Source organism: Acartia tonsa, chromosome 10 (genome assembly GCF_053477335.1).
Source record: "Acartia tonsa isolate MP-2025a chromosome 10, ASM5347733v1, whole genome shotgun sequence".
NCBI lineage: Eukaryota > Metazoa > Arthropoda > Copepoda > Calanoida > Acartiidae > Acartia > Acartia tonsa.
The window spans coordinates 30,788,020-30,812,221 of record NC_137269.1 but is presented as its reverse complement, the minus strand read 5'-3'; the positions used below and the strand labels follow the sequence as shown (position 1 = coordinate 30,812,221).

Below are 24,202 nucleotides of genomic sequence, written 5' to 3'. Positions count from 1 at the left end.
TTTGTTCAGAAATATCTATTTGTGTAATATTTAGTTGTGTTGCCTTCTTTTCCCTTGTTTTATTTACATTTTTGTAGGATCTGTATTTGTCCTTGTTTTGGCTACTCTAAATCATAATTGTTCTTGTTTTTATAAAGATTCAATTATCAAGGACTAGTTAGAACCACCTAAAACTGGCTTAGAATCGAGAAATTGGTTATTAACAAAGGTAAAAACATCCAATAGTATCAAAGCTTTCTGTATGAATCAATTGGAACTATGATAATCTAATTTTAAAATTCTTTCTTGGCATATAAGTGCATATGTTTTAGTTTAAAGATTGAGTTATTTCTTAATGTATTTATAGAAATACATATATCTAGAATGAAAATATCCATAAAAACAAAGCTCAAGAAATAAGACATTCATGAATCATGACAGAGCTTTTAATAAGCAGAATTACTTAAAATAGTTTTGCTACTTTATTGTGAACTTGTCTAAAATTCAAGATTCTTAATACAAACTTAATTACTTAACAATACTAATTTTTACAAGAATGTTTAAAATAATGGTTCTATCTTGCGTTAATATTCAATGCATTCAATTAAATTTTTAAAAAGGTTAGGTTTTAAAATAGTAAGGATAAAATTGTATCAATAAACCTAAGCAAACTTTTATTCAAAAATAAAATTTTGTAAAATCATAAAAAAGAATTAGTTAAATTATGACCTTTTTTTGTAAAAAATGTTGAGTTCTAATAATCAAATAATTGAAAATGATTCCCAATGTCTTATCAGAAAATCTAATCAGATCCTCCTTGAAATTTAAACTTTAAATGTTCGGAGAAGGGTTTTTGAGTCAAGAATTCCGCGTTTTTTCGATATCTTTTAGACCTGTCGTCTTCCGTCAATCAATCATTATTATGAAAATGCCTCGTTGGATTTAAACAGTGTATACAACTATTTATTTATTTATTTCACTTTTGTTGGTGCGGCTTTTATAGAAGAAAAATAAATAATCTTAAATCCATTTTTGCTATATATTAATTAATGCATCTTTTTAGAGCTTTATTAGACATTATACAAATGGCTAAAATAATAATTTTAAAGTTTTGAATATTTTGTATACTCTGTTTATATCCTACGAGGCATTTTCATAATAATGATTGATAGACGGAAGACGACAGGTCTAAAAAATGTCGAAAAAACGCGGCATTCTTGACTCAAAAAACCCATCTCTGATACCCAGAAAAAGTTGTGACGCCTGTATAATGATGTACTAGGCTGTTAAAAAATAGATACATTTAATGTTTCATTGTTATATTAATTGAATATCTGTGTGTGTTCAATTGTATTTGTTTTACTTATTGATTTGCTTTTAGTAGCAAAGCTACTCATTTTAAAATATCTACATAACTAACTCCTTTTTTGAAAAAAAATAAATTCATTTTTCAATTCTTTAATTGTCAAAATTACTATAAATATCTGCGCAGAATGTTTTCTTATATTTATATTTATCTTTGATGTATCATGACCTTGTGTGGTTGTATTAGCATTGTTATCACTTCTCAATCTTACTTTGTTTTAACAAATAAAAACATCTGATGAAGGATATAAATATGCAGACTTAATTTTTAGAAAATCAGAATCATGTTGCTTTCTATCTTCTTAGTACAGGTATCAACATAGCTCTCTAATTTTCACAACTAATGTTTTCATTCAGTTCATCTTGTATGAGCTGAATGATAATCAACAGTTATATTACAATTTCGAATTATAAAGTACTTTAGAATTGTCAGTTATTTATTTTCAGGCTCTTCTGTTTCAGCTTGCTGTTGGTCAGCATGCTAACTTTGATGACTTGGATCCTAATGATGAGATGAGTGAGGATGAATTTGAGCAGTATTTCCACAAAGAAAAACCTTCTGATCCAGAGGAGTATGAGAAGAGGAAGCAAGCTCTTAAGGAACATGAAAAGCGTATCAAAGAGGACAATGAAAGTTTATGAAAGGAGAGAGCTCATGGATGGAGAAAGTCAATGAATTTTCTGATCTTCCTGATGATGAATTTAAGAAACAGCGTACAGGAGCTGTCAAGACTAACACCAGAGCAAGAGGATTATTGAAGCCTGACCCTGAAAACATGGTTGATCCTGATTCTGAACTGTTCTTTGCAGCTGTTAAGATGACAAGAGGAAGTGCCCCTGACTCTTACAGCTCTGTTAATGAAGGTTAATGTAATTGACTAAAATGAATAAAGCTTAAACCAATCGACTATGTATTCTTTCTTTTTTAAGAATTTTAATATAATCTTAATAAATATTGTTTAGGAATAAATTAATGAATGTGGATTATTTTCTAGGTTTGGTTTCTGGTGTAAAGAATCAAAAAACTTGTGGTTCTTGTGTTGCCTTTGCTACGTAAGTATTTAACATTTAATTTTAAAATCAAATGTCATACAATCATAAATTGTTTTTTGATTTAGTGCTGCTGCTGTAGAGACATGTTTCATGAAGCAGACTGGCAGACTTGGAGATGTTCCTGAACAAGAGTTTGTTGACTGTGGATATGGTCAGGAAGGAGCTGGTGGTTGCAATGGTGCTCAACTTTATTCCTATGGTAAATACTGGGCTGCTAATAGCAAAACTCTATCTCATGAATCTCTGTATCCCTACAAGAATACTGATACTGACTACAAATGTGCTAACTTGGCTGAGTACAAGATGGGAGCTCAGATAACCAGCAACTACTACACCTACAGCGGTGATGAAGAAACTTTAAAAGAGCTTGTCTACACTTATGGTGCTGTTATCGCTGCTGTCCAGGTAAGTTTATTCTTTTTCTTATTTATTTAAGTTTTACCATAATTTACCAATCTTTGTTAAAAGATATGAATACTTTATATATTTTTAAAAATTTTAAATGAAATGCTAAACTTATTAAAAAAAATGGTTTAATTATAATTTTTTTAAATTATGAAATATTTAGGCTGAAGGAGATTTCTCTGACTACTCAGGTGGAGTTTTTGCTGGATGCACTGGCTCATCTACTGATCATGCTATTACAGTTGTTGGTTATGGTACTGAGGGTGGAGTGGACTACTGGCTTATCAAGAACAGTTGGGGAACTAGTTGGGGAACTAGTTGGGGAGAAAGTGGATACATCAAGCTGAAGCGTGGTGTCAAAATGTGTGGTATTGGTACTGAATATTCTGTTCCTATCTGCACCAAAACTACTTCAGGTGCTACTGATGCCCCTCTGACAACTGCCAAGCCCTGCACTGACAATTACTCTAACTGTGCAACTCTTGCTGAATCCTATTGCTTCCAGGATGATATTGCCTCAAAATGTCAGAAATCATGTGGACTTTGTGACGGTATGACTCCAGCTAGCTCCTACACTTGCTATGACACTTATTCCAACTGTGCTGACTATGCCAGCTCCTGTTCCTCAAATGCTGAAGTCAAGTCTGCCTGCAAGAAAACCTGTGGATGTGACAACGGCTCAAGCAACAATAGCTCAGATGATAACAGCTCTGCTGTTGTGAGTAATTGTAAAGATATGGCCAGCAACTGTGCTGATTATTCTGCATATTGTTCATATCAACAGATCTACAACTATTGTGAGAAGACTTGTGGAGTCTGCTAAGTGGATAACAATTAGCATAAAATTGACTTTTGACTTGTCATAGATATTGATTAAGATTATATTTTGTAAATTATTATTTATTGTTAAATTGTTTGATTTTTAAAATAAATTCTGCAAGAATTATTTTTTTTCCTCAATTGGTTTTTAAAAAATAATCTTTCTTATTGAATTTGTAAATGATTAAATTGTTGCTTCTGATGTATGTTGCGGTTTTAAAGATATGAACTTTAATTTTTGTGGTTTTTATTAGAGTGGTTTAAAAGCCTACCTCTTAATCTGCTTTGATTCCTCAGAATTTGCTTTGTTCAGATGGTCAAGAGACATCTCCAGCTCATTAATATCTGATTCTGAAATAAGAACATCCTTAAATAAGTCATTATTAATACCATCAATATATATATTTATGTTTATTAGTGTAGTTTAAAATTCACAATTGTAGAAATTTCCATGTTTTTTGATGTTCCATGACAAAAATATGGAAAACATACAAAAATAATATTAATCTTACCAATTTTCTTCTTAATTCTCAGAAGTTCTTGTTTTGATTTTATCTCAGCATCCAAGGAGGCCTATAAAAAAAATACTTTATTTTTGAATTTGATTAAAGGTTACTTACTTTAATTTTAGGATACTTGTTTTAATCATTTAATTAACCATAACTAACAATATAAATTACACGAACCCTTTTAAATAAAAAAAAAAAAATTCTTTTATATATATCATGAGTATTGGAATAATTTCATTGAATTTAACATTTTGGAAGCCCCATATTGAAAATTTTCTTATTTTTCTTATAGATAAAGATATATAAGATATATTAATATATATTTTATATATAAGCATTTCATGTAGGTCATGTAGGTACCTAAATATTTGATGTAATATTTTTTTAATTAACCTGCATTGAATCAATAGTTCTCTGGAAATTTTTCTTGGTTGTTTCAAACTCTTCCTCTTTCTCCTGTGAACAAGGACAATTAAAATCAAAAGAACAAAAATTTTACATATTATTCTTATTTGTTTTATCTAAACCTGGCTAGGTTTTTGAGAACTTTGTTTGGTGTACCTGAGCACAGAAAACCTTTAGAGATCAGGTTCACGGTAATGTCTCATTTTAATATAACTAAACTTGAATGGCCTTTTGAAGTTGGACTCTATACTTATTAATTTTTATACCTTAACCTGATGTTGATAGGTACACGGACTTTTTATTTCAAATAACCTAAAGGTTTCATTATATCAAAATTAAGTATAAATTTAAAAGTAAATAAATTTTTAGGTTAAAAAATTAGTTTAAATAGATAATCCTACCTAGTTATACCTAACTATATTAAAAGCTAGATGTACTGTGTCTAAAATATGACTGTCTTAAAAATCATCATTGCATTTAAGCTGCAATCATATCTAGATAGGATTTTCCTTTATTATTTTTATTTTACAAGAAAAACTCCAAGATTGATAGAAAATACTTAAACTACTTTATTTGAAATTTATTAAATAAAAATTTTGTTGAAAATATTTTTAATGACAAGATTTAATTTGTAATATCCAAAAATTTGGTAATAACAAAGATTAAAAATTTTAAAAATTCCTTTTTTCTTTTTAATTTGAGGAAAACTCCAACCAATATGATTTTTAGCATTGCAGCTACTCTATGTCATAGTGTGTCATATTGTTGGCATAGAATTATAAAGAATACAGCTTCTACACACTTTCACTGGACAAAGAATCTTATAACTAAAAATAAATCATCTACATATATTGCTACTAACATGCTTTGTAAGTTTAATTTTTGTGTAGTTAATACATTCCATTGCAAAAAACGCGATCTTTGGTTTGTTTAAATGTCCATTTATTTAGCATTTTTCAAGAATGTCAAGCGTGGGAAAATTTTTAGTATGTGGGAACCATTTATTTTGATTTAAATGGTACATATGATTTTCATTTAAATTCATTTTTTGGACCCGTGAGAAAATTTTTTTAACATGAGAACCATTTAATTTTCATTGAATTTCATTTTTTGCAAGTGTGGGAAAAAACGGGAGAAAAAATATGTTTTAGTATAAAGAAATGTTCTATCAGTTTCAAACCTTTTTCATTCGATAGATCATACTGACTTTGGAAAAACTGTCAGACCGATTTTTGAAATTCAATCTGTGAAAAAAGTTATTCAAGTTTTAATTTTTTGTTATGAAAATATTATTTTACATGTATTGACGCCATCTTGGATTATGATAATTTTTTTTCGTTAGAAGATTTTTTTTCTAAAATATTTTACAAAAATTAACTTTTTACAATAAAAAAATCTTTGAACTTAAATGGACCAATAATTCAAAGATTCAAATAAAAACACAACAGTGACAAAAATGAAAATTAAATGAAAAAACGTTTTATGATTTTATTCAAGAAATTATTTGCTAACATCACCTTTTTGTTGCAATAGAATGTTATTTAAGCAAACAAAATTTAGCATAAATGGATATTTAAATCCCTCGGTATTAAATGATGAGCTAACGCTCGATCATTTAATACCTAGGGATTTAAATATCCATTTATGCTAAATTTTGTTTGCTTAAATAACTCATTTAATGAACATACCATAAGCCACTTTTTTATTAGTACTGTGTTACTGTTTACTCCCTTTTTCAATCCACACTATTGTTAGCTTGTTGTTGCTGCGCTACTTATAAACAAAATAATTATTTATGTAATATAAAGATTATTAAAAAATTAATCTTTTCTTTAATAACTTTATTAAAATTCTTATATGTTAATATCTGATTTTTGCTTTAAGTAAAGCCTCACTAAAGTTAGTATTGACATGGGAATCAACAAAAGTTCTTTTTAGAGGATTTAGGGATCCAAGTTGAGAATTTAAAAAAACTAAATTTGATGAATCTGCTTAAGGGTATCCGGATGACAATAATAATTTGTGTAAAAAATCACCCAAATTTATCAAAATAATCTTTAAAATTAGAAAATTTCTTTTTTTACTAACCCGTCTATTATTTTCGAACATTTTTTTAATTTAGAGATTTAAAGAGATAACTTAGTGTAACTGAAATTTTACCTTTCAAAGCTTGAAAATATTTGGGGGAGGAAATGCATATATTTATACATATTCAACTACTATTGTCCTCTCCCCTCCAATTATAGAAGAAAAAACAAGGACGTTTATGTCCATTAGATTACTAATTACAAATATAAGTTAAACAGGGAAAAACAATCAAACTTTCGCTTTATCCAAAAGAGAACAACTGTTTGATTAAAAAAAAGTAAGAGTTACTAGAAATACATGAAAAATCTAGTAAAATCAAAAAAAAGACATTGATGATCGACTTGTTAAATACATTATGAAATTTATTATAGTGAAACCAAAGTCTTTTCTTTACAGTATTTTAAGAAATATATTTCAGTGAACATGGCTCCTTTTCAGCCAATTGCATTTTAGCTAGATTATAAATGTAAACTTTTAAAAGTTTAAAATCTGTAGAACGATTCAATACTTACTTGAAGTCTATGTTCAACTTCTTGTTTGATCTGTTGCAGCTCCAGATTTCCACGGACAACCTATACAATAGTAAACTTTAATCAAGGTAGCTTTCTATCTGTCTGTCCGTATGTTTGTATATCTATCTGTCTGTTTCTGTCTGTTTCTGTCTGTCTATCTGTCTTTCTGTCTGTCTATCTGTCTTTCTGTCTGTCGGTCTGTTGTCTTTATGTCTGTCTGCCTGTCTGTTAATTCTGTTTGTTTGAAGGCGGTGAGTCTGTTTGTCTGTCGGTCTGTCAGTCTATTTATCTATCTGCCTGTCTGTATATCTATCTATCCATCCATCCACCTGTCTATCTATCTATTTCTGCATACCTTATTTTCTTCTTGTTCTAGAGCCGCCTCCGCCTCCTCAAGCGCCGCCTGCAGCTCATCTTTCTCTGCCTAGTGGAACCAACCGCCGCAGTTTTTATACAAGTCAAGATAATAAGAGAAGGCGATAATATTAGATAATATCATCTAAATCTTCTCCAATGTTTTAAAATCAAGGCTAAAGGCAGAAATTAACTTGCAATCTTATCGAATCTACTCTGCCATTCCGTTAGTCAGTCCGTAACGCTTAAGGAGAAATGTGTTGTTTTCAGTGAAGATTACTTTGGACCGTGCTCGCATCATTGTCTATATGGCTGTCGTTCATACTTCAAAAGACTTTTTGCAAACTTTTTCTTTTTGTTTCCTTTTTAACAACTAAACAACTGCTCTGTAGCTCACTTTATCTGTTTGTTTAATCCCTCGTTTTGGTGCTTTGCTACTTTTAGATTTTTTCATCCTTGTTATATAAAAATCTTAATAAGAAATGGAAAACGTTTTTGGATCAAAATTGAAGCTTCTTACAGTGCCTTTAAAAAATGACGTTATACTGGCCTTCCATTAGTCAATTAAAATTTTACTGGCCTGCCATTGTTAATTTAGTCTGTGTAGTGGCATATCATTGGTCATTTGTATTGTATTACGTCACTTTTTTAGGCTTTATCGAGAGCTTCTTCAAAATTAAAACCAGTTATGATAATGATTGTATGAAAGGCCGCGCCTGTAGTCTACGTCGCTGGCGGTCAAGCTCGTGGATACTCTTCCCACCCTCTCCAAGCTGCTCAAGTAAATCCTGGATAAGAAAATGTCAATAATAAGTGGACTAAATAAACAGTAAATCCTATTATATAAAGTTCTAAGCTGGTTTTTTGTCTCAAGCTTAGAATTTTAATAACTACCAAAAAGATGTGAAGTTTCCTTTAAATGGAAGCTTCCTATAGGTGCCAGGATGGTTTTAATCTATGCTCCCTTTAAATACATAGCCCCCTAAATGATAGAGACGCAGACGCTAGTTATTATATACAGGAAATAAGGGGATAAAGAAATGTTACAGCATTCATTATGCCAAGTTTAAAATGGATAAGACAATTCTAACAAGCATAAATTAATGTTTAAAAAATATATATATCAAGATGCAAATGGACGAACAACTTTCTGGTAACAATTATTGAGTTCCTAACTATCACAGGAATCATGTCAAGTTTAAAATCGATATGACATTATTAACAAGCCTAATTTAACGAAAAGAATTAAATCATTGTGATAAAAAAGCTTTCCTTTAAAAATAGGAATATGTTTTGGAGTAAGAATGAGGGGAAAAAGTGAATGTTTATATTTTACTTCTTTTTCTCTAAATTCATAAATGACATAAATTCACTAAAATTATACCAAGTAAATATCTAGTTCACATCATTATATGATTAAATTTTAAAACTACAAAATAAAAAAATTCCATTGTCTTATCCCTGTGGCCTGAGTAAATAAAGTTCAAAACAAAGTAAATGTATAGAAACCTCAAACCAAAGCAAAATTTTACTCTTTGTTGTCATACAAAACTGTCAATCAGAATTCAAATAACTGGATGTTTGTCCCTCAATCATTATATTGTTAAGGAGTTGTTTAAGATTCAAAACTCTTCTTAAAATCGTTATAACAAACATAGCTTTTTCACCATTTGATATATACTTCTTTACCCCTTTGAGGTTCAAGACACTTATGTCCATTAAAGAATATAAATTAATTCTTAAACAAAGATGGATGGATACAAAAAAAACCTAATAAATGCCAATTTTTGATTTTTTGAAACTTAAGATATCCAAAAAAGATAGAGTATTTTCATTTTTTTGCTGTTTTGATTAAATTACTAAAATAAAGTTTAAAACCATAAGTTTGTTTGTATTTGTTGTTTCATTAGGAAAAATTTTAATGTTGTACTTTCAGAAAGGAAATTTACTTTATACTAGTTATTGGATTTAAATCATTTATTTTAGTTCTAGAATAAACAAATTAACACATGAAGAAAACATATATTTTAAAAGAAACTATTTCATTATATGTCACCCCCTCCTAATAATGGAATGTTTTATTAATTTTACAAAAACAAGGATGACAACATCCATAAAAGCGAAGCACTGAAACTGTAGGACAAACGGACATTAACACTTGTATAGTGTCTGAACTGAATAATCAGAATATAAAAGCAAAATTGTAAGTAAATTTGTTGAAAAACTGCTTGATACAGGATAATGTTTATGGACATACTTACATCTTTAGGACTTAATTATAGAGTTGCTTCGCTTAAAATATTGATCTTTGTTGTCCCAGGAATCAATATACCAAAAATCAGATCAAACGGATAATTAGATCACATAAAAATTTGTTGTTAAAAAAGTAGAAAAATCAACATGTTTAAGATGGACGTACGAACTTTCTGGTAATGATTATAGAGTTGCTACGCTTTCTAAATCGTACCTAACTACTACAGTAATCACCATGCAAAGTTTGAAATTGATAGGACAACTCTAACATGCCTGACGGACGGACCGATCCTATTTATAGAAAAGCTTCGCTTTTAAAAATAGTTAAGTTTAAAACAAAAACAGTTCTTTATAAGGGATGTGTGAGTCAGTCAATCTGAGGTGAGTTCTTTAAAAAAAATTTGCCTCAATAAAATAAGTTTGCCCCACTAAAATCAGTGAGGCTCACAAAAAATTTTGAGAGGATAATTTTGCCTCACTAAAATTTTAGTGAGTCAAACTGATTTTAGTGAGGCAAAAGTTTTTTTTTGAGAATTCTGCTTTTGATTTCTTCAGTTGATTTCTTCAAAATAAATTCTTTTTATGTGTTCATGTTATTCAATTGAATTTGTGACTTTTTTTGGAAGGAAAATTATTTACCTTTATTTCTTCGGCTAGATTTTTGTTCTCTCTTCTAACAGAGTCAAGATTCTCAATGCCTTCATCCCAGGCAGCCTAAGTCAATTTTTCTATCATATTTATTTCTAATGTATTATGTTCGAGATTACTAAGCTACACAATTTACCTATGTAAAAATAGTAGCATTATGAGACTCAAACAATTATTATTAAGGAATTATTTTGATGGGGAAACAATAGGTTCTATAACTGTGACTAGCGGCTACGCCCCTAAAGGCCTCTAGGGACACTTGAGAAATGGGGAGTCGAATTTGATATCCCAATTTCTAATTTTAGATTTTAAAAGAAAAAGTATTTTTTAAATTTTTTTTTGGGGGGGAGATTTTTTTTTGGGGGGGGGGATGCCCCCATCATTTTTAATTTAAGTTAAAAAATTTAAAAACTTTATTAAGTTAAAAATTTTTTTAAAAAATTTCTATGGGCGATTTCTCTTGGGACGGTGGTGGTACCCTCCCATAAAATAATTAAAACCTTCCCGGGACCTATGAGAAGCAAACCCGTTAAGGAGAACCCGATCGGTTCAGCGGTTAGCAAGATCCTTTGGTACAAACAAACAGACGGATAGACAAACATCCTTTTACTTTATTATAAGGATTACAAATTGGTTATTTGTGTTATTGGTTATTATTTGTGTTGATTATATGGCTTTAATAATTATTAGTCATAGTCATGACATACTATTATTATTCTAAATACGTTATAACTAATGTTGTAAAAGATGATAGAAATTCCTGCCTTAAGACGGAAAACTTCAGAATTAAGATTCCTGCATTCTTTTTGGCTAGCATCAAGCTCACTTCCAATATCATCACACTTCAGCTTCCACTCAGTGATAATAGCATCATAATTCTTCAGCTTCTTCTCAGACACGGATATGGCAGATGTCACTCTTTCCAGCTCAAGCTGAAGATCTTCAAGATCCATCTGATAGCGACTTCTCAGCTTTTCAGTGGTGTTGACCTTAGAGCTTAGTTCTTCAATACAATCCTCTGCTTCGTTGATCCTAGCAGTAAGCTTGGATCTGGCATTTTCTAGGTCATCTATTCTGGCCATGGCTTCAGTGCTGAACTTTGATTTCCATATTTGAGTCTCTGCTGTTGCTTTAGAAAGTTGGCGCTGATAGTCTGCCTTAATTGAATTCTCTTCCTCAATCTTCTCTCTTAAAGTTTCTATGTCATTTTCAAGAGCTTTGAGTTTACCAACAAGGCTGGCCTTTTCTCTTGATTCTGTTTCAGACAGACGCTTCATATCATCCAGTTGTGTGGACAGAGATGTTTTCATCTTGGAAAGATTTCTGATCTCATTCTCTCCATCCTGGATTTGTTTTTCAAGATCAGTTCTCTCAGTGCTCAACCTCTTCTTCATAACATCAGCTTCATTCATGATTTGATACAGATCTTCCAGGCGATGAGTGGATTCAGTGATATCATTTTGCATCATCTTGTTTTGCTTGTCAATATTGGCCTTGTCTATGTTGATTTCTTCCATGTTATGTCTAACTTGATTCAGCTCCATTAGCAAGGAATTCTTGTTGCCTTCAAGTTTTGCCTTGTTCTTGTTTAGTTGATCAATTTGATCTCCCAGTTGGGATATTGTACTGTTATGCTTTTGCCTCAGGTTTGCCAAATTAGTCTCATGTTGAAGAGTAGATTCGTCCAACTCTTGCTTCATCTTAAACAGTTCAGCTTCTCTCTTCTTGTTTACCTCCAGAGCAGCAGATGTAGCATTACCAGACTCTTCAAGCTTTTCACTAAGCTCTTCAATTTCCCTGCTCAACATATGTCTAGTTTTCTCTGCTTTAGCTCTATTGTTTCTTTCAGCATCTAGATCACTTTCAAGCTCCTCCAGGCGACCAACAAGACCCTTGACTTGCTTTTGCATTTTGCTTGCTAAGCTTTGTTCATCTTCTATCTTAGCTTGTATAGCAGCAAGTTCTTTGTCCTTCATCTGGATCATGACACTTGCCTCTGATTTAGCCTTTTCAAGTTCAACAATTGCTTCTTGAGAAATTCTTAAATCTATCTCAGCCTTCTTCCTTAACTTTTCACTTTCTGATTTTGACTTCTTCTCTTGTTCCAAAGAATCTTCTAATTCATCAAGAGATTGTTCCAGTTTAGTTTTAATTCTGTTAAGATGATTAGATTTATCTTCAGCTGCCTGAAGATCTTCATCTATTTTCTGGCGTCCATCACTATTACTCTTCTTTTCCTTCTGGAGTTTTTCTAGCAGATCATCTTGATGCATTAGCTCATCTTTTAGATTCTTGATTTGAGATTCTTTAGTCATTCTATCTTCATTAGCTTTTTGAAGGCGCAATTCCATCATTTCAGTCTCCTCCTTTCTTTTCTTTATTTCCATTGTCATTTTCTTGACATTGTTGGCCAGTTGGTTGTTGACTTCCTCTTCTTCTTGCAGCTGGTTTGAAGTAGCATTCAATACTGACTCAAGCTGTTTCTTAGATGTTTCAAGCTTCTGTACTTTGTCCTTGATATCATGTAGAGCATGATCACCTCCAGCCAAGACCTTCTCCAATTCTTTCTTTTCATCTTCAAGCTTCTTGTTGACAGCCTCTGCTTGCTTCCTTGCAGCTTTTTCTGCATTAATCTTTGATTCTGCTTCGTGCCTCTTTGCTTCAAGAGTCTCTTTGATTTCAGCAAACTTAGAGCATCTGAGACTTGGCTTCACAGATTTCCATAGTTTCCACCATAACCATGTTTTACCAGCCATGAAATTCCTGATAGTACGCTGTACACAAAGTAGAGCTTGCTTTTGAGTCTTAAGCTTGTCAAACTGAAGCCTTGAAAGTGCTCCCTTGGCAGTACTTTGCATCCAGACAATGATTTTTCCAACCCTTTCCTCTCTGACTTCTTCCATTAGACCTAAAACACCTGCTCTAAAGAAAACCTTTGTGTGACCCAACCTGTACTTTTCTTTTTCAAGACCAGCACTTTTAAGGATCAGCAATGCCATGTTTTGGTTGATCTTCTCCTCATTAGCATAAGATCCTTTGTCACCAAGCTTCTTCATAATATCCTTGACACCAAGAGGATTGAGAATGCTATATCTAGATTGGAAGTCTCTGTATATCATTCTGTTGGGAAAGCCTTTCCTGCAGATTCTGATTCCTTCAAGAACACCATTGCAGGTCAGTTGGTGCATTACAAGAGTTGAATCAATGACACCAGCTTGTTTGTGTGTGTTTGGGACAACACAACGAATAAAATGGGGTTCAGTAGAATGAAGTGTAGTCATAAGAGTGTGAAGCTGATCCTTGTAGAACGATGATACAGTCTTACCACCTCCCTTCTTTCTTTTTCCAGGTTCTTGATCTTCAGTGGAGTGACCAGGCAAGTCTTTTAGAACAACCTGTAGAGTTTTGTTAGGGCTGTTCTTCATTAAATCTACAACAGAATCATTGACAGGATCCTTGTTCTTCTCCAGCCAGTTGGTTAGATTGTAGTTGACTGTTCCAGCATAGTGAACGATAGCAAAGTGGGCATCCTTATCTGGACCTCCTGGTTTGGGTTTGATAAAAGTTGGAGATTTTCCAAGATGGTTGGCTTTCAACTTATCCTCAAATGTTTTATCGGTTGCTTTAGGGAAAAGAGATTCCTCTTCAAGGATTGAAAGAATGCCCATAGGCCTTTCAAACATGTCAATGCAGTTTTGCAAATCCATACCAAAGTCAACCATAGCCCATTCTATTCCCTCCTTCATATATTCTTCCTGTTCCAACACAAACATATGATGATTGAAAAACTGTTGAAGCTTCTCATTGCAAAAGTTGATACAAAGCTGTTCAAATCCATTAAAGTCAAATATTTCAAAGCCAGCAATGTCAAGTACACCAATAAAGGTGACTTTCTTCATGGCTGGATTCTCTAGAGTAGAATTGCATCTATCAACAAGATATCTGAAGAGTTTCTCAAAGAGTGCTCTTGCAATACCTGCAACAGAGTTTTGTGCCTGGGACACATTTTGTCCTTTGGTAACCCATTCAGCTCCAACCTTGATCTTAGGCTTGACAAAGTTTTCATAAAGAATCTCATGATTGACTTTGATTAGGTTTCCAATATTCTTGGCAGCCTTTTCTTCATCCGGTTCAGCTTGATCATCCTTGCTGCTCTTCTTCTTAAATTTCAACTCTCCCAGATGCATCACAAGAGCTGTCATCTTATAAACATCAAGTTTGTCAGTCTTGGAAAAGCCTAGGATGTCAAAGGCTTCATCAACAAAACCCATGTCCTCTTTGTCATCAATGCTCTCAACAGAAACCTTTCCCTGGCTGACATAATGATAATCTTTGATGTTGTTGGACAAGCAAAGATCACCTTTTAAGGTCTTGACAGCATCAGACATAATGTTGTAAAAAATATGATAACCTCTCTCCATTTGTTGTTGATAAGTGATCCTAGATTTTTCAAGAAGATACACTTCCATATCAGCACCACTAACCTTACCAAACTGATTGAAATGAATCCTGATAAACTTTCCAAATCTAGAAGAATTGTCATTTCTGACAGTTTTGGCATTGCCAAATGCCTCCAGAACAGGATTAGTTTGCACAATCTGATCTTCAAGAGAAACATCTCCTTTCTTATGCTTCTCATTGCAGGCAATCTCGGCAAAGTAACCAATAACCTTCTTGGTGTTCTCGGTTTTACCAGCACCTGACTCACCAGTCACAAGGATGGATTGATTCTTGTTGTGGTTAGTCATGGATTGGTAGGCTCCGTCAGCAATGGCAAAAATATGAGGAGGTACCTCATTCCGCCTCTTGCCTGCATAGATCCTGACCACAGTTGGCGTGTAGATAGGAAACCTCTTGTATGGGTTGATGGCAACACAAAACAGACCAGAGTAGGTGTAGATCAGCTTGGAAACATACCTGCAGATTTTAAAAGTATTGAATTGGAATGTTAAACTTTACCCTAAATATTATTTGAGACTTTACATGAGTAACTATATCAAAGGAATTCAAAAGAATGGTGTATGAAAGATAAAAAAAATTATAGAAGGTTATTTGACTAATTCAACATTATTTACACAATTAAAGGTACCAAAAACAGTGAAAATTCTATATTCTATATCCATTGCATGTCCTCATCATCATTTGTAAGAAAAAAATATTAGAATGTAAAATAAAAGATTTTTAAAGAATATTATTTTTTTTTAATTTAAAACAAATTTTTTAACATGCCACAATTGATTTACTAAATTAAATGTTTTTAGAAGAAAAATAAGTATCTTATTATAGATATGTGGCAATTAGTTTTTTAAAATTCATTACCAGAGCTATTATACTATTAATTAGAACGTTAAGTAAAACCACCGTTAACAAGATTGATTTAGATTTATCTTATTGTAAGCAGAACAGAAATTTCATATAGAAACGACGCTTTACTCAAACAGAGACAGAGACAAACATCTCACACACTATTACAAAAACACACGCACACACCATAACGAACACAAACTAACACACACAAATACACAGACAAACGCAAAACACACACAAACACACACCAACACATAAAAACACATACACAAACAAACACACACACACACTAATACTCGCACGCACACACACCAACACACAAATATTCTTATACACCTATTCTATAACAATTTTTTTTCTCAAGTAGCTGCCATACTTATGGACAATATTATTCTTGTTTTCTGTTACCTGGCCTTCAAGTTATGCAGTACAGAGGCCTCGTTCAGGTAGGTCAGGTTAGACATGTCCTCACATCTCTCAAACTTGGGAGGATTCACCTGCTGTACCTGATCCTTGCGGACAACCTTCTTCTCGCCATCTGCCCGCACCGTTACCTAATTTAGTAACAAATAGTTAAATTATATTTAAACATTCATAACAGAATATTAAATGTTGCTAACAATGATAGTTTAGGTTATTTTAAACCTGAGCTGGATCTTTAAATCATTTCAATGGTGCGCCAAATCAGGGTGCGCCGAATTTCAGCCTATCACAGCGCGGCATTTCGTAAAATGCTGTGCTTTCATTGGTGGAAAGTTGGCTGACCCAGATTTGGCGCATCATTTAAATGATTTAAAGATCCAGCTCTGATAAAAAATTCTATGTAATTTGAAGTTAAATAGCTTAAATACAGGATATGTTATATGGACTTACTAATTGTATAAACTTAATTATTGAGATGCTTAGCTAACTACATTGTGTCTAATCATCCTAGGAGTCTTCATAAAATAAATATGGCAATATAACAACTACATTGTTCAAAATTTATGTCAAATTGTCTAAAAAAATAAAATCCTTTTAATTAAAACTGTTCTAAAGGGGTAGTTTCACGAAAGGCATTTGAACTTAATTTAGTGAACCGCATATGTTTTCCTTGTTAATTGGTTAAACTGCATTTATATGGCATATATTTGAAAGAATTTCAATTTTCTACCACGTAGTTTTTAAAATATCAAGTCTTGAAAATCGTCTTTTTAAATTGCATATATCACAAAAAGACGATTTTCAAGTCTTGATATTTTCAAAAGTACGTGGTAGAAAATTGTAATTCTTTCAAATATATGCCATATTAATATTGTTTAACCCATTTACTAGCAAAAAATATGCGGTTCACTAAATTAAGTTCAAATGCATTTCGTGAAACTACCCCTTTACATCTTAAGATTGGATTACATACTTGTTTCGCTGATAACTTTGTAAGTCCTAGGAATCAATATAAATTTGAATTTTACAAAATTTATATAAAAAGCTAAAAAAAAACATCCTGATATAAATTGGTTAAACGGGTGTTCTTGTAACGATAATAGAGAATAGAATTACGATAGAGATAATTGTAGACAAGCCTTATTTTGATTCTTGTTATGTATGAATAAATAACGATATTCTAGAGACACACAATATAAAACAGCCAATTGGAAAAGTAGAGGAATAACAAAGACATATTTTTGGTTAGAAAGTGTACAGATTTTATTGAGATAATTATTTTTTTTCTTTCATTCGTCACTCGTATTATTCGAAAAAAATCGTATATAACAAAAAATATAGAAATGCGTTTGTCTGCTAGAATTTCCTTTTTAAGTTTGACGTAGTATGGGTTCAGTTTGACCATCTATATATATTATATCTATTGTATGAATATGATATCCTACCTTATCTCCCTCGGCTTGTTCAATGATACCCTCTCCGAAGCCTCCCTCTTTCTGGGGGTACCAACAAGACTTCTTAGGATCATACGGTTTAGACAAATCCTAAAATGAAAACAAGATTAATGTCTTATGTGAAAGTAACAGGATGTATGTCTGTCTGTCTCTTTGTAAATAGTTTCTTTACCGAAATGGTTTGAAAATATTTTTCTTCCCTACCCTTCTAAAAGAAAAAGCCCCTGTAAAAAATACCCCCTAAGAAAAATGAATATTGTTCATTTTTAGAAAAATGTCGCAATATATTTGTCAAATGTGTTACTAATGTCAAACAGACACAAATTATTTATCTTACTTTTTGGTGAAAATTTGTAGTCAAAATCTGATTAAAGATGTAAGTTTATAAAAGTGCACCTGTACTTTATATTACGTAATGAAGGACGGAAGGACATATCCTAATTATAGAGTAGCCGTGCTGCTAATAATATAAATACCTTTTGTTTTTCCTCAAATGAGATGAATAGAAAAGGTGTTGGGTCAGGGTCGGGTTCCCCAGTACCACGCTTCACGTGACCAGGCATTCTTGATAGATAGATAGATAGATAGGTAGATAGATACATAGATAGATAGATACATAAAAAGATATATAGATGGGTAGATGGAATATTTCGTATTAAAATTTATTACATGATAATTTGAAATGTCGTCATTTTGTATTTAACATTGAAATAAATATTTTTATAATCTTATATCAATAAAAAAAGTAGAATAATATAAACAATTCTATAACAATAACAGGTTTTTATCTCTCATAGCATCCAATTGAACACAGTAAAAGTGTCGGACTTATTATGACGTAAAAAAATTAGCCAATGAGAGGCCATTATTGACCAATGGTAAAATTTATAGTGGCATCTCATTGGCTAATTTTTTACGTTATAATCAGTCCGACACTTTTATTGTGTTCCATCCAATTACATTTCATAATGGGAATTTGATGTCTCCTATGGCATTAATTATTGACAAGGTTCGCAATGTAAATAACAATTTTCATAATGATCTATTAAAAGCAGCCAAAAATCTATTCTACTTGTGTAAAACATGGGAGAGCATATGAACGTACATACTGACGTGAATTTTGAATTGATGAGCAGCTACGCTACAAACAAAAACTTTTATGACACAATATTTTATTCTATATTTTTTTAATAATCGGATAAGGCCTTTCCGAGACCTGTACAAAGTTTTATAGAAAAAAAAGTTGGGTTATAATCCCTTTCGTGGCAACGCCCCTTAAGGGGCGATTCGTCGTATTTTCAAATAACTTTTGATGGTTATTTTAGATGAGGTTAGGTTATATTGGGTCATGTGATTGCCCTGCAGGGTTAGGCTATTGGCCCCACAGGGTTAGGAGAAAAGCTACTGTGAAAATACGAAGAAACGTGTTGCCACGAAAGGGACTATAAGAGATGCTGTGAGTATTGGTGCAAAAAATGGGAACATGATTCCAGTGACGTCATATTTTTCTTTCCCGAAAAAGGGAAGGGGGGAAGAAAATCTCTTCAAAAGAGATGGGGAAAACCCCCTTTTCTCCCATCTCTTTTTTTCTTTCCCCCTTCCCTTTTTCGGGAAAGAAAAATATGACGTCACTGGAATCATGTCCCCATTTTTTGCACCAATACTCACAGCAACCTATAAGATGAAACTGTAGGTGAAGCTATTTTCGAGCTCTTACTGTAGACACACATAAGAAAATATAGACGATAAAATTATCCTAAATAATGAAAAATAAAATTATTATCATTTATTCTGTAGAATAAATCAATTTTAGGACATAAAAGTACAAGCAATGCTATTATGCACCACCAACAGATTTATTAAATATTCCTAATTCAAGCCAACAAATGAAAATAAATGATTTTTGGAAAAGTTTTCTTATTGCTATTTTATACCAATCAATTCAATATTAAACAAAATTTCCTTAAAGAACATGTCCTAACTTTTATGATTTTTCTAACCTAATCGTGACGACCTAGCCTCTTAAACAAAATTCAACAAAATAGATTTTTTCAATAATAACTCAACAGAATTAAAAAAAGTAAGGTTCAAAATAAAAGATCTTACAATTTTTTTCCTAATGGCAATTTACTTCTATGTTTGTTGCCTTTAAATACCTTAAAACCAACTTATTTAAAAAAAACTTAAATTACTTCAAAAATAAGAGGTCTACAAAAAAGACGATTGCATATCTAAATTCTATGGATCATTTTACTACTTACTAAAAGCACGGACTAGCTATTTTTTTTAAAAATCACAAAAGTTAGGACACGTTCTTTCTAAACCAACGCGACGAATAGGAACAAATAAACTTTGGAATAGTTATTTCTCGCATCGTATTATAAACGGCTTTCCGCGGATATAGAATGTACAATTATAAGATTAAAACTAGTTTTTTTAGCCCCGTGGTGCCGAATTCAAATGAATACGAGAAAGAGAATTAGAGGATTTGATGTCACCTGTAGTATTGCCCACAGGAAGGGGATATTAGTCATAATTACACAGATACATGTCCTCTCATTCGTTGGTTTAAAAACTTTTTACTTAAAAAATATCTTGATTGATTGGTTCCAACCAGCTGTGTCCAAAAAGTATACTCTACATAAGGGTTAAATTCATGGGGATGTACATCAATTTATAATCCATTGTCTTATCCCTTAAATCCCTGCGTGTTACCTATGATGTTGAGCTAAGCTGGGTGTAGGACATGCACAGAGGAACTGCCAAAACTGCCAGTAGCTAGAATCCCCTTCTCTAGGATAAAATAAACAGTGTATAGTATGTACAATTTTGTGGAATTTAGGTCCTTTTTCTCCCCGCCCCCCTTCCCTATCTTGCCCTTTTCCCCTTAGCCTAACCTATAACTCTGTTGATTTTTCATACAGCTAAAAATAACTATCAAATAGAACCTTTTCCACTTTTTGATAACTCCATTTTATTTCTCGCTCTCTCTTTCTCTCTCTCTTACTCTCTCTCTCATTCGTCCTCCCTCTCTCTCTATCTCTCTCGTTTTAAAACCTAAATGCCTCTACAAAAGTTCCCCTTTTTAAAAGAAAGGCAAATCTTTAACTTGATTCATATGTAAGTCTGTAAACTTAAAGATTAGCGGATTTGAAAATTATTTAACCCTTACAGATCGAAGGGGGGGGGGCTCCAAGAGCCCCCCCCCCTCTAGTTTTTTCAATCTCATTTTTTTTTGTAGGTAAGATGGAGAGCTGTAACTTCATGACTTTTTAAGTTTAGTAATTATACGTCGGCAAAAGTTGATTTTATTAGGATATCTGGTCTGTGTCGGTCGTGGTGTCCGGTCAAAGTCGGTTGGGTAGCAAAAAAAATTTGAAAAAATTCTAAATAAATCTTAATTTCTACATTATGACTTTTGTGTATAAGGTAGAAACCTAAAATTTTTTTGGTGAATACTTAGACATCAATGACCTTCTGAGAAAAGGGGTGTTATGACCGTTTAACTGCTCCCTGACCGACTTTATGACCGATTTTTGTCCGGCTTTTACTACAGACATATATCATGAATATCGTGGCTTCTATTACAGCTAGAGACCTATAATTTTTTTGGTAAATCCTTGAGCAATACTAAACAGATAAAAATATTAATTTGCGCCGCCAACCGCCGTTTTACCTCCGTAACCGCCGAAAATGGTTGTCTCCGTTATTTGCCGTCTTTCGGCGATGATCAGAATAAGTAATTTTTTTGTTACAAAAAATAAAAGTCCTAAAATTTGGTCATCCTAGCTGGAAAATTAGCCGCTCTACAGCTGTTTTAAAATTTAGCGGCTGGCCGCTAAAAAGCGGCTAAGGAGCGGTCTGACTGCTATGACTAGAAAAAGTAATTTTCTCTAAAAATACACATGAACCACCAGAAAAAAATTTTACGTCTTTATCTGTACCAGGAGCCGAGATAGAGGGCCCCCCCCCCCCCCCCCCCCCGATCTATTAAGGTGGTAATTAGGGCCCGATCTGTAAGGGTTAAATTAAAATAACTAAAAGAAATCTTTAATATAAGTAAATTGAAAGAAATAAAGGGCGATTTCGTGGGAGGGTGGAGGGATACTCCCCAAAAATAGTTATAAACCTTCCCAGGACCTATGACATGCTTTACTGTAACGGAAGAGCACATCGGTCCATAAGTTATTTATATCCTTCAATAAATATCGACAAACAAACATACTTACATCCTGTTACTTTTTTTTATAAAGATATCATTATTAATTTTCATGAAGAGTTTCATTTGATGTATATTATTATTCTTGATTTTTCTCACTTTAATGTTTTTAGATTTTATACGAGGAAAGTTGAGTAGGGTAAAGTTTTCTTTCAAACAAAAAAGGAAAAATAATATGAAAATATCAATAATATGTAAGCCATGCCCACTTTTATTGATAACATAATATTATTGCCCCCAACCATCCCACCCTAAAAAAAGCTAAGGCATTTTTACTGTGCATAAAAATCAATGTCCCTTTAAAACACGATTCTTGTCTGAAAGACCTTTCTTTTCATGGCAAACAGTAACGCCTGTTCTTAGCCAAGGCATTACTATTAAAACGAATAATGTCACACATCTGATGTAGCAGGAGCAGTTAAAGGTTAAGTTCGAGTTTAAAATTAAAGTAGCGGGTTGTTAGCATTAGCCAATCATTACGTTATTTTTCTTCCGAAAGAATTTCTATGTTCGAGAAAAGTAACCTAAAATTTTATATAAATATTTCTCACCTGTCAGGGGGCACAAAACAAATTCAGATTTTTGTGAATTATAAAGTATTCTCCAAATTCTATAGTTAAACTTTCAGCCATTTTAGAGATTTTAAAGAAATGTCATAAAAATCAACTTTTTGCCCCTGAAATGTAACTAAATAAATTAAATTGACCTTTAAATCAAAATTCCCTATGTTCCTCACTATTCAATTCCCCCCCCCCCCCCACCTAAAATAAATTACCCTTAGAATTTAGCAGGGTTCGGAAGCCGCAGCCGCAGCCTCAGCCTCAGCCACCATCAGCCGCGCGGCTTACGAGAAGCCTCAAAATCAGCCGCGCGGCTTCCTCAGCCACCCAATAAGCCTCAGCCTTAGTCGCAGCCGCGCGGCTTAAAGAAAACATAAGCCACTGTAAGCCTCAGCCGCATTCAGCCACTGTAAGCCTCAGCCACTGTAAGCCTCAGCCACAAAACTCCAATTCAGCCACATTAAGCCTCAGCCGCACTAAGCCTCATTCAGCCAACACCCCTCTAAGCCTCAGCCGCAATCAGCCGCGCGGCTTATAGTTGGGGAAGCCTCAGCCACACTCAGCCGCGCGGCTGTTAATAATTTGAAGCCGCAGCCGCACTCAGCCGCGCGGCTTCAAGAAAGCCTCAGCCGCAGCTGCAAAGTTATGATTATGCCGCAGCCGCAGCCGCGCGGCTTGATATTTGTAAGCCGCAGCCTCAGCCGCAGCTTAATTTTTTTAATTCAGCCGCAGCTTTGACACAGCCGCGCGGCTGAGATATTGTAAGCCCCAGCCGCAGCCGCAGGTGCTAAATTAGTACAAGCCTCAGCCGTCAATTCAGCCGCGGGGCTTAATTTTCATTTAATTTTGTCTGTCTGAAGCTTAAGATCTCAGCAACCACTGAACTGACAATGTTGTCCTTCTCAGGAATCCTTTTACTAAAGTAACAGGATGTCTGTGTGTCTGTGTATCTGTGTGTCTGTACCGAAGGATCTCTCTAACCGCTGAACCGATCAGGTTCTCCTTAACAGGGTAGCTTCTCATAGGTCCTGGGAAGGTTTATAACTATTTTTTTGGGGGTGGGACACCCCCAACCCCCAAAAAAAATTAAAAATCCCCCCCCCCTCAAAAAAAGAAATTTTTTAAAAAATTTTTTAAACTAAAATTAAAAATGAGGGGGGAGGCCCCCCCCCCTAAAAAAAAAAATTCCCCCCCCCAAAAAAAATTTTTTTTTTACTTTTCTTTAAAAATTTAAAATAAGAAATTGGGTTATTAAATTTGACTCTCTCTCTTCCTCAAGTGCCCCCTAGAGGCCTCTAGGGGCGTATCCGCTAGTTATATATATATTGACATTGGATGGTTTTGAGCTAATTTTGGGGGTGGGGGTCAGACATTTCCATCGCAAAAAAATAATTTTTTTAAATGTTATACTTTTAAATTTTTTTATATTCTTTTATAAAATTTTATCTTAAGTTTTTTTTAAAATTACAACATAGAAACTACCATCTCGAACAACTACAAAAAGTTTGAACCTGTAATGTAAGAGCTCCAGTGGGGCAATCAGTTAGCGCACGGTTCTTCTACACTGTTATGCCGGGGTTATAAGTTCGAATTTCACCAGGAGCAATACGTTTTTGAACGTTGATACTTATGAATATTATTGAATACTATTTATAGGGTAACTGCCCTACTGACGTTTGCCTAATTTTATTGTTTTTAAAAGATACAAATTTTTCAGAATTTACTTAATATTCACTATGAATTTGTATTATCTTAAATTTTTTTTCTTGTACAAGTGGCCTATTTAGCTCAATGGTAGAGCACTCGTCTTGTAAACTAGGGACCGTGAGTTCAAACCTCACAGGGGGCA

General features: G+C 33.1%; 1 protein-coding gene, 1 non-coding gene and 1 pseudogene across 6 annotated transcripts in view; 2 read left to right on the top strand and 1 right to left on the bottom strand.

The window, feature by feature from the left end:
* LOC145329846 (myosin-3-like) overlaps positions 1-20,383 on the bottom strand; it is a 50,873-nt gene extending 30,490 nt beyond the window's left edge. For 3 of the 4 annotated variants that reach the window (XM_080174280.1, XM_080174281.1, XM_080174279.1), the window contains exons 1-12: positions 20,290-20,383; positions 18,051-18,138; positions 17,566-17,664; positions 16,106-16,251; positions 11,155-15,307; positions 10,382-10,456; positions 8,206-8,277; positions 7,491-7,559; positions 7,136-7,195; positions 4,524-4,586; positions 4,134-4,194; positions 3,894-3,972 (exon numbers count right to left, since the gene is read on the bottom strand). In XM_080174280.1, the coding sequence (XP_080030406.1) occupies positions 3,894-3,972; positions 4,134-4,194; positions 4,524-4,586; positions 7,136-7,195; positions 7,491-7,559; positions 8,206-8,277; positions 10,382-10,456; positions 11,155-15,307; positions 16,106-16,251; positions 17,566-17,664; positions 18,051-18,137 (4,964 nt within the window). In that variant the 5' untranslated portion in view covers position 18,138; positions 20,290-20,383. The remainder of the gene's footprint in view (positions 1-3,893; positions 3,973-4,133; positions 4,195-4,523; positions 4,587-7,135; positions 7,196-7,490; positions 7,560-8,205; positions 8,278-10,381; positions 10,457-11,154; positions 15,308-16,105; positions 16,252-17,565; positions 17,665-18,050; positions 18,139-20,289) is intronic. The other variant, XM_080174278.1, reaches the window with a different exon arrangement.
* Positions 1,609-3,748, top strand: LOC145329847 (crustapain-like; annotated as a pseudogene). The gene is made up of 5 exons (XR_013883146.1): positions 1,609-1,655; positions 1,792-2,208; positions 2,340-2,397; positions 2,463-2,802; positions 2,966-3,748. The product of XR_013883146.1 is annotated as a crustapain-like (transcript).
* Positions 20,384-24,130: 3,747 nt separating the features above from the next.
* Positions 24,131-24,202, top strand: TRNAT-UGU (transfer RNA threonine (anticodon UGU)). The gene has a single exon. It is a non-coding gene; the product is annotated as a tRNA-Thr (tRNA).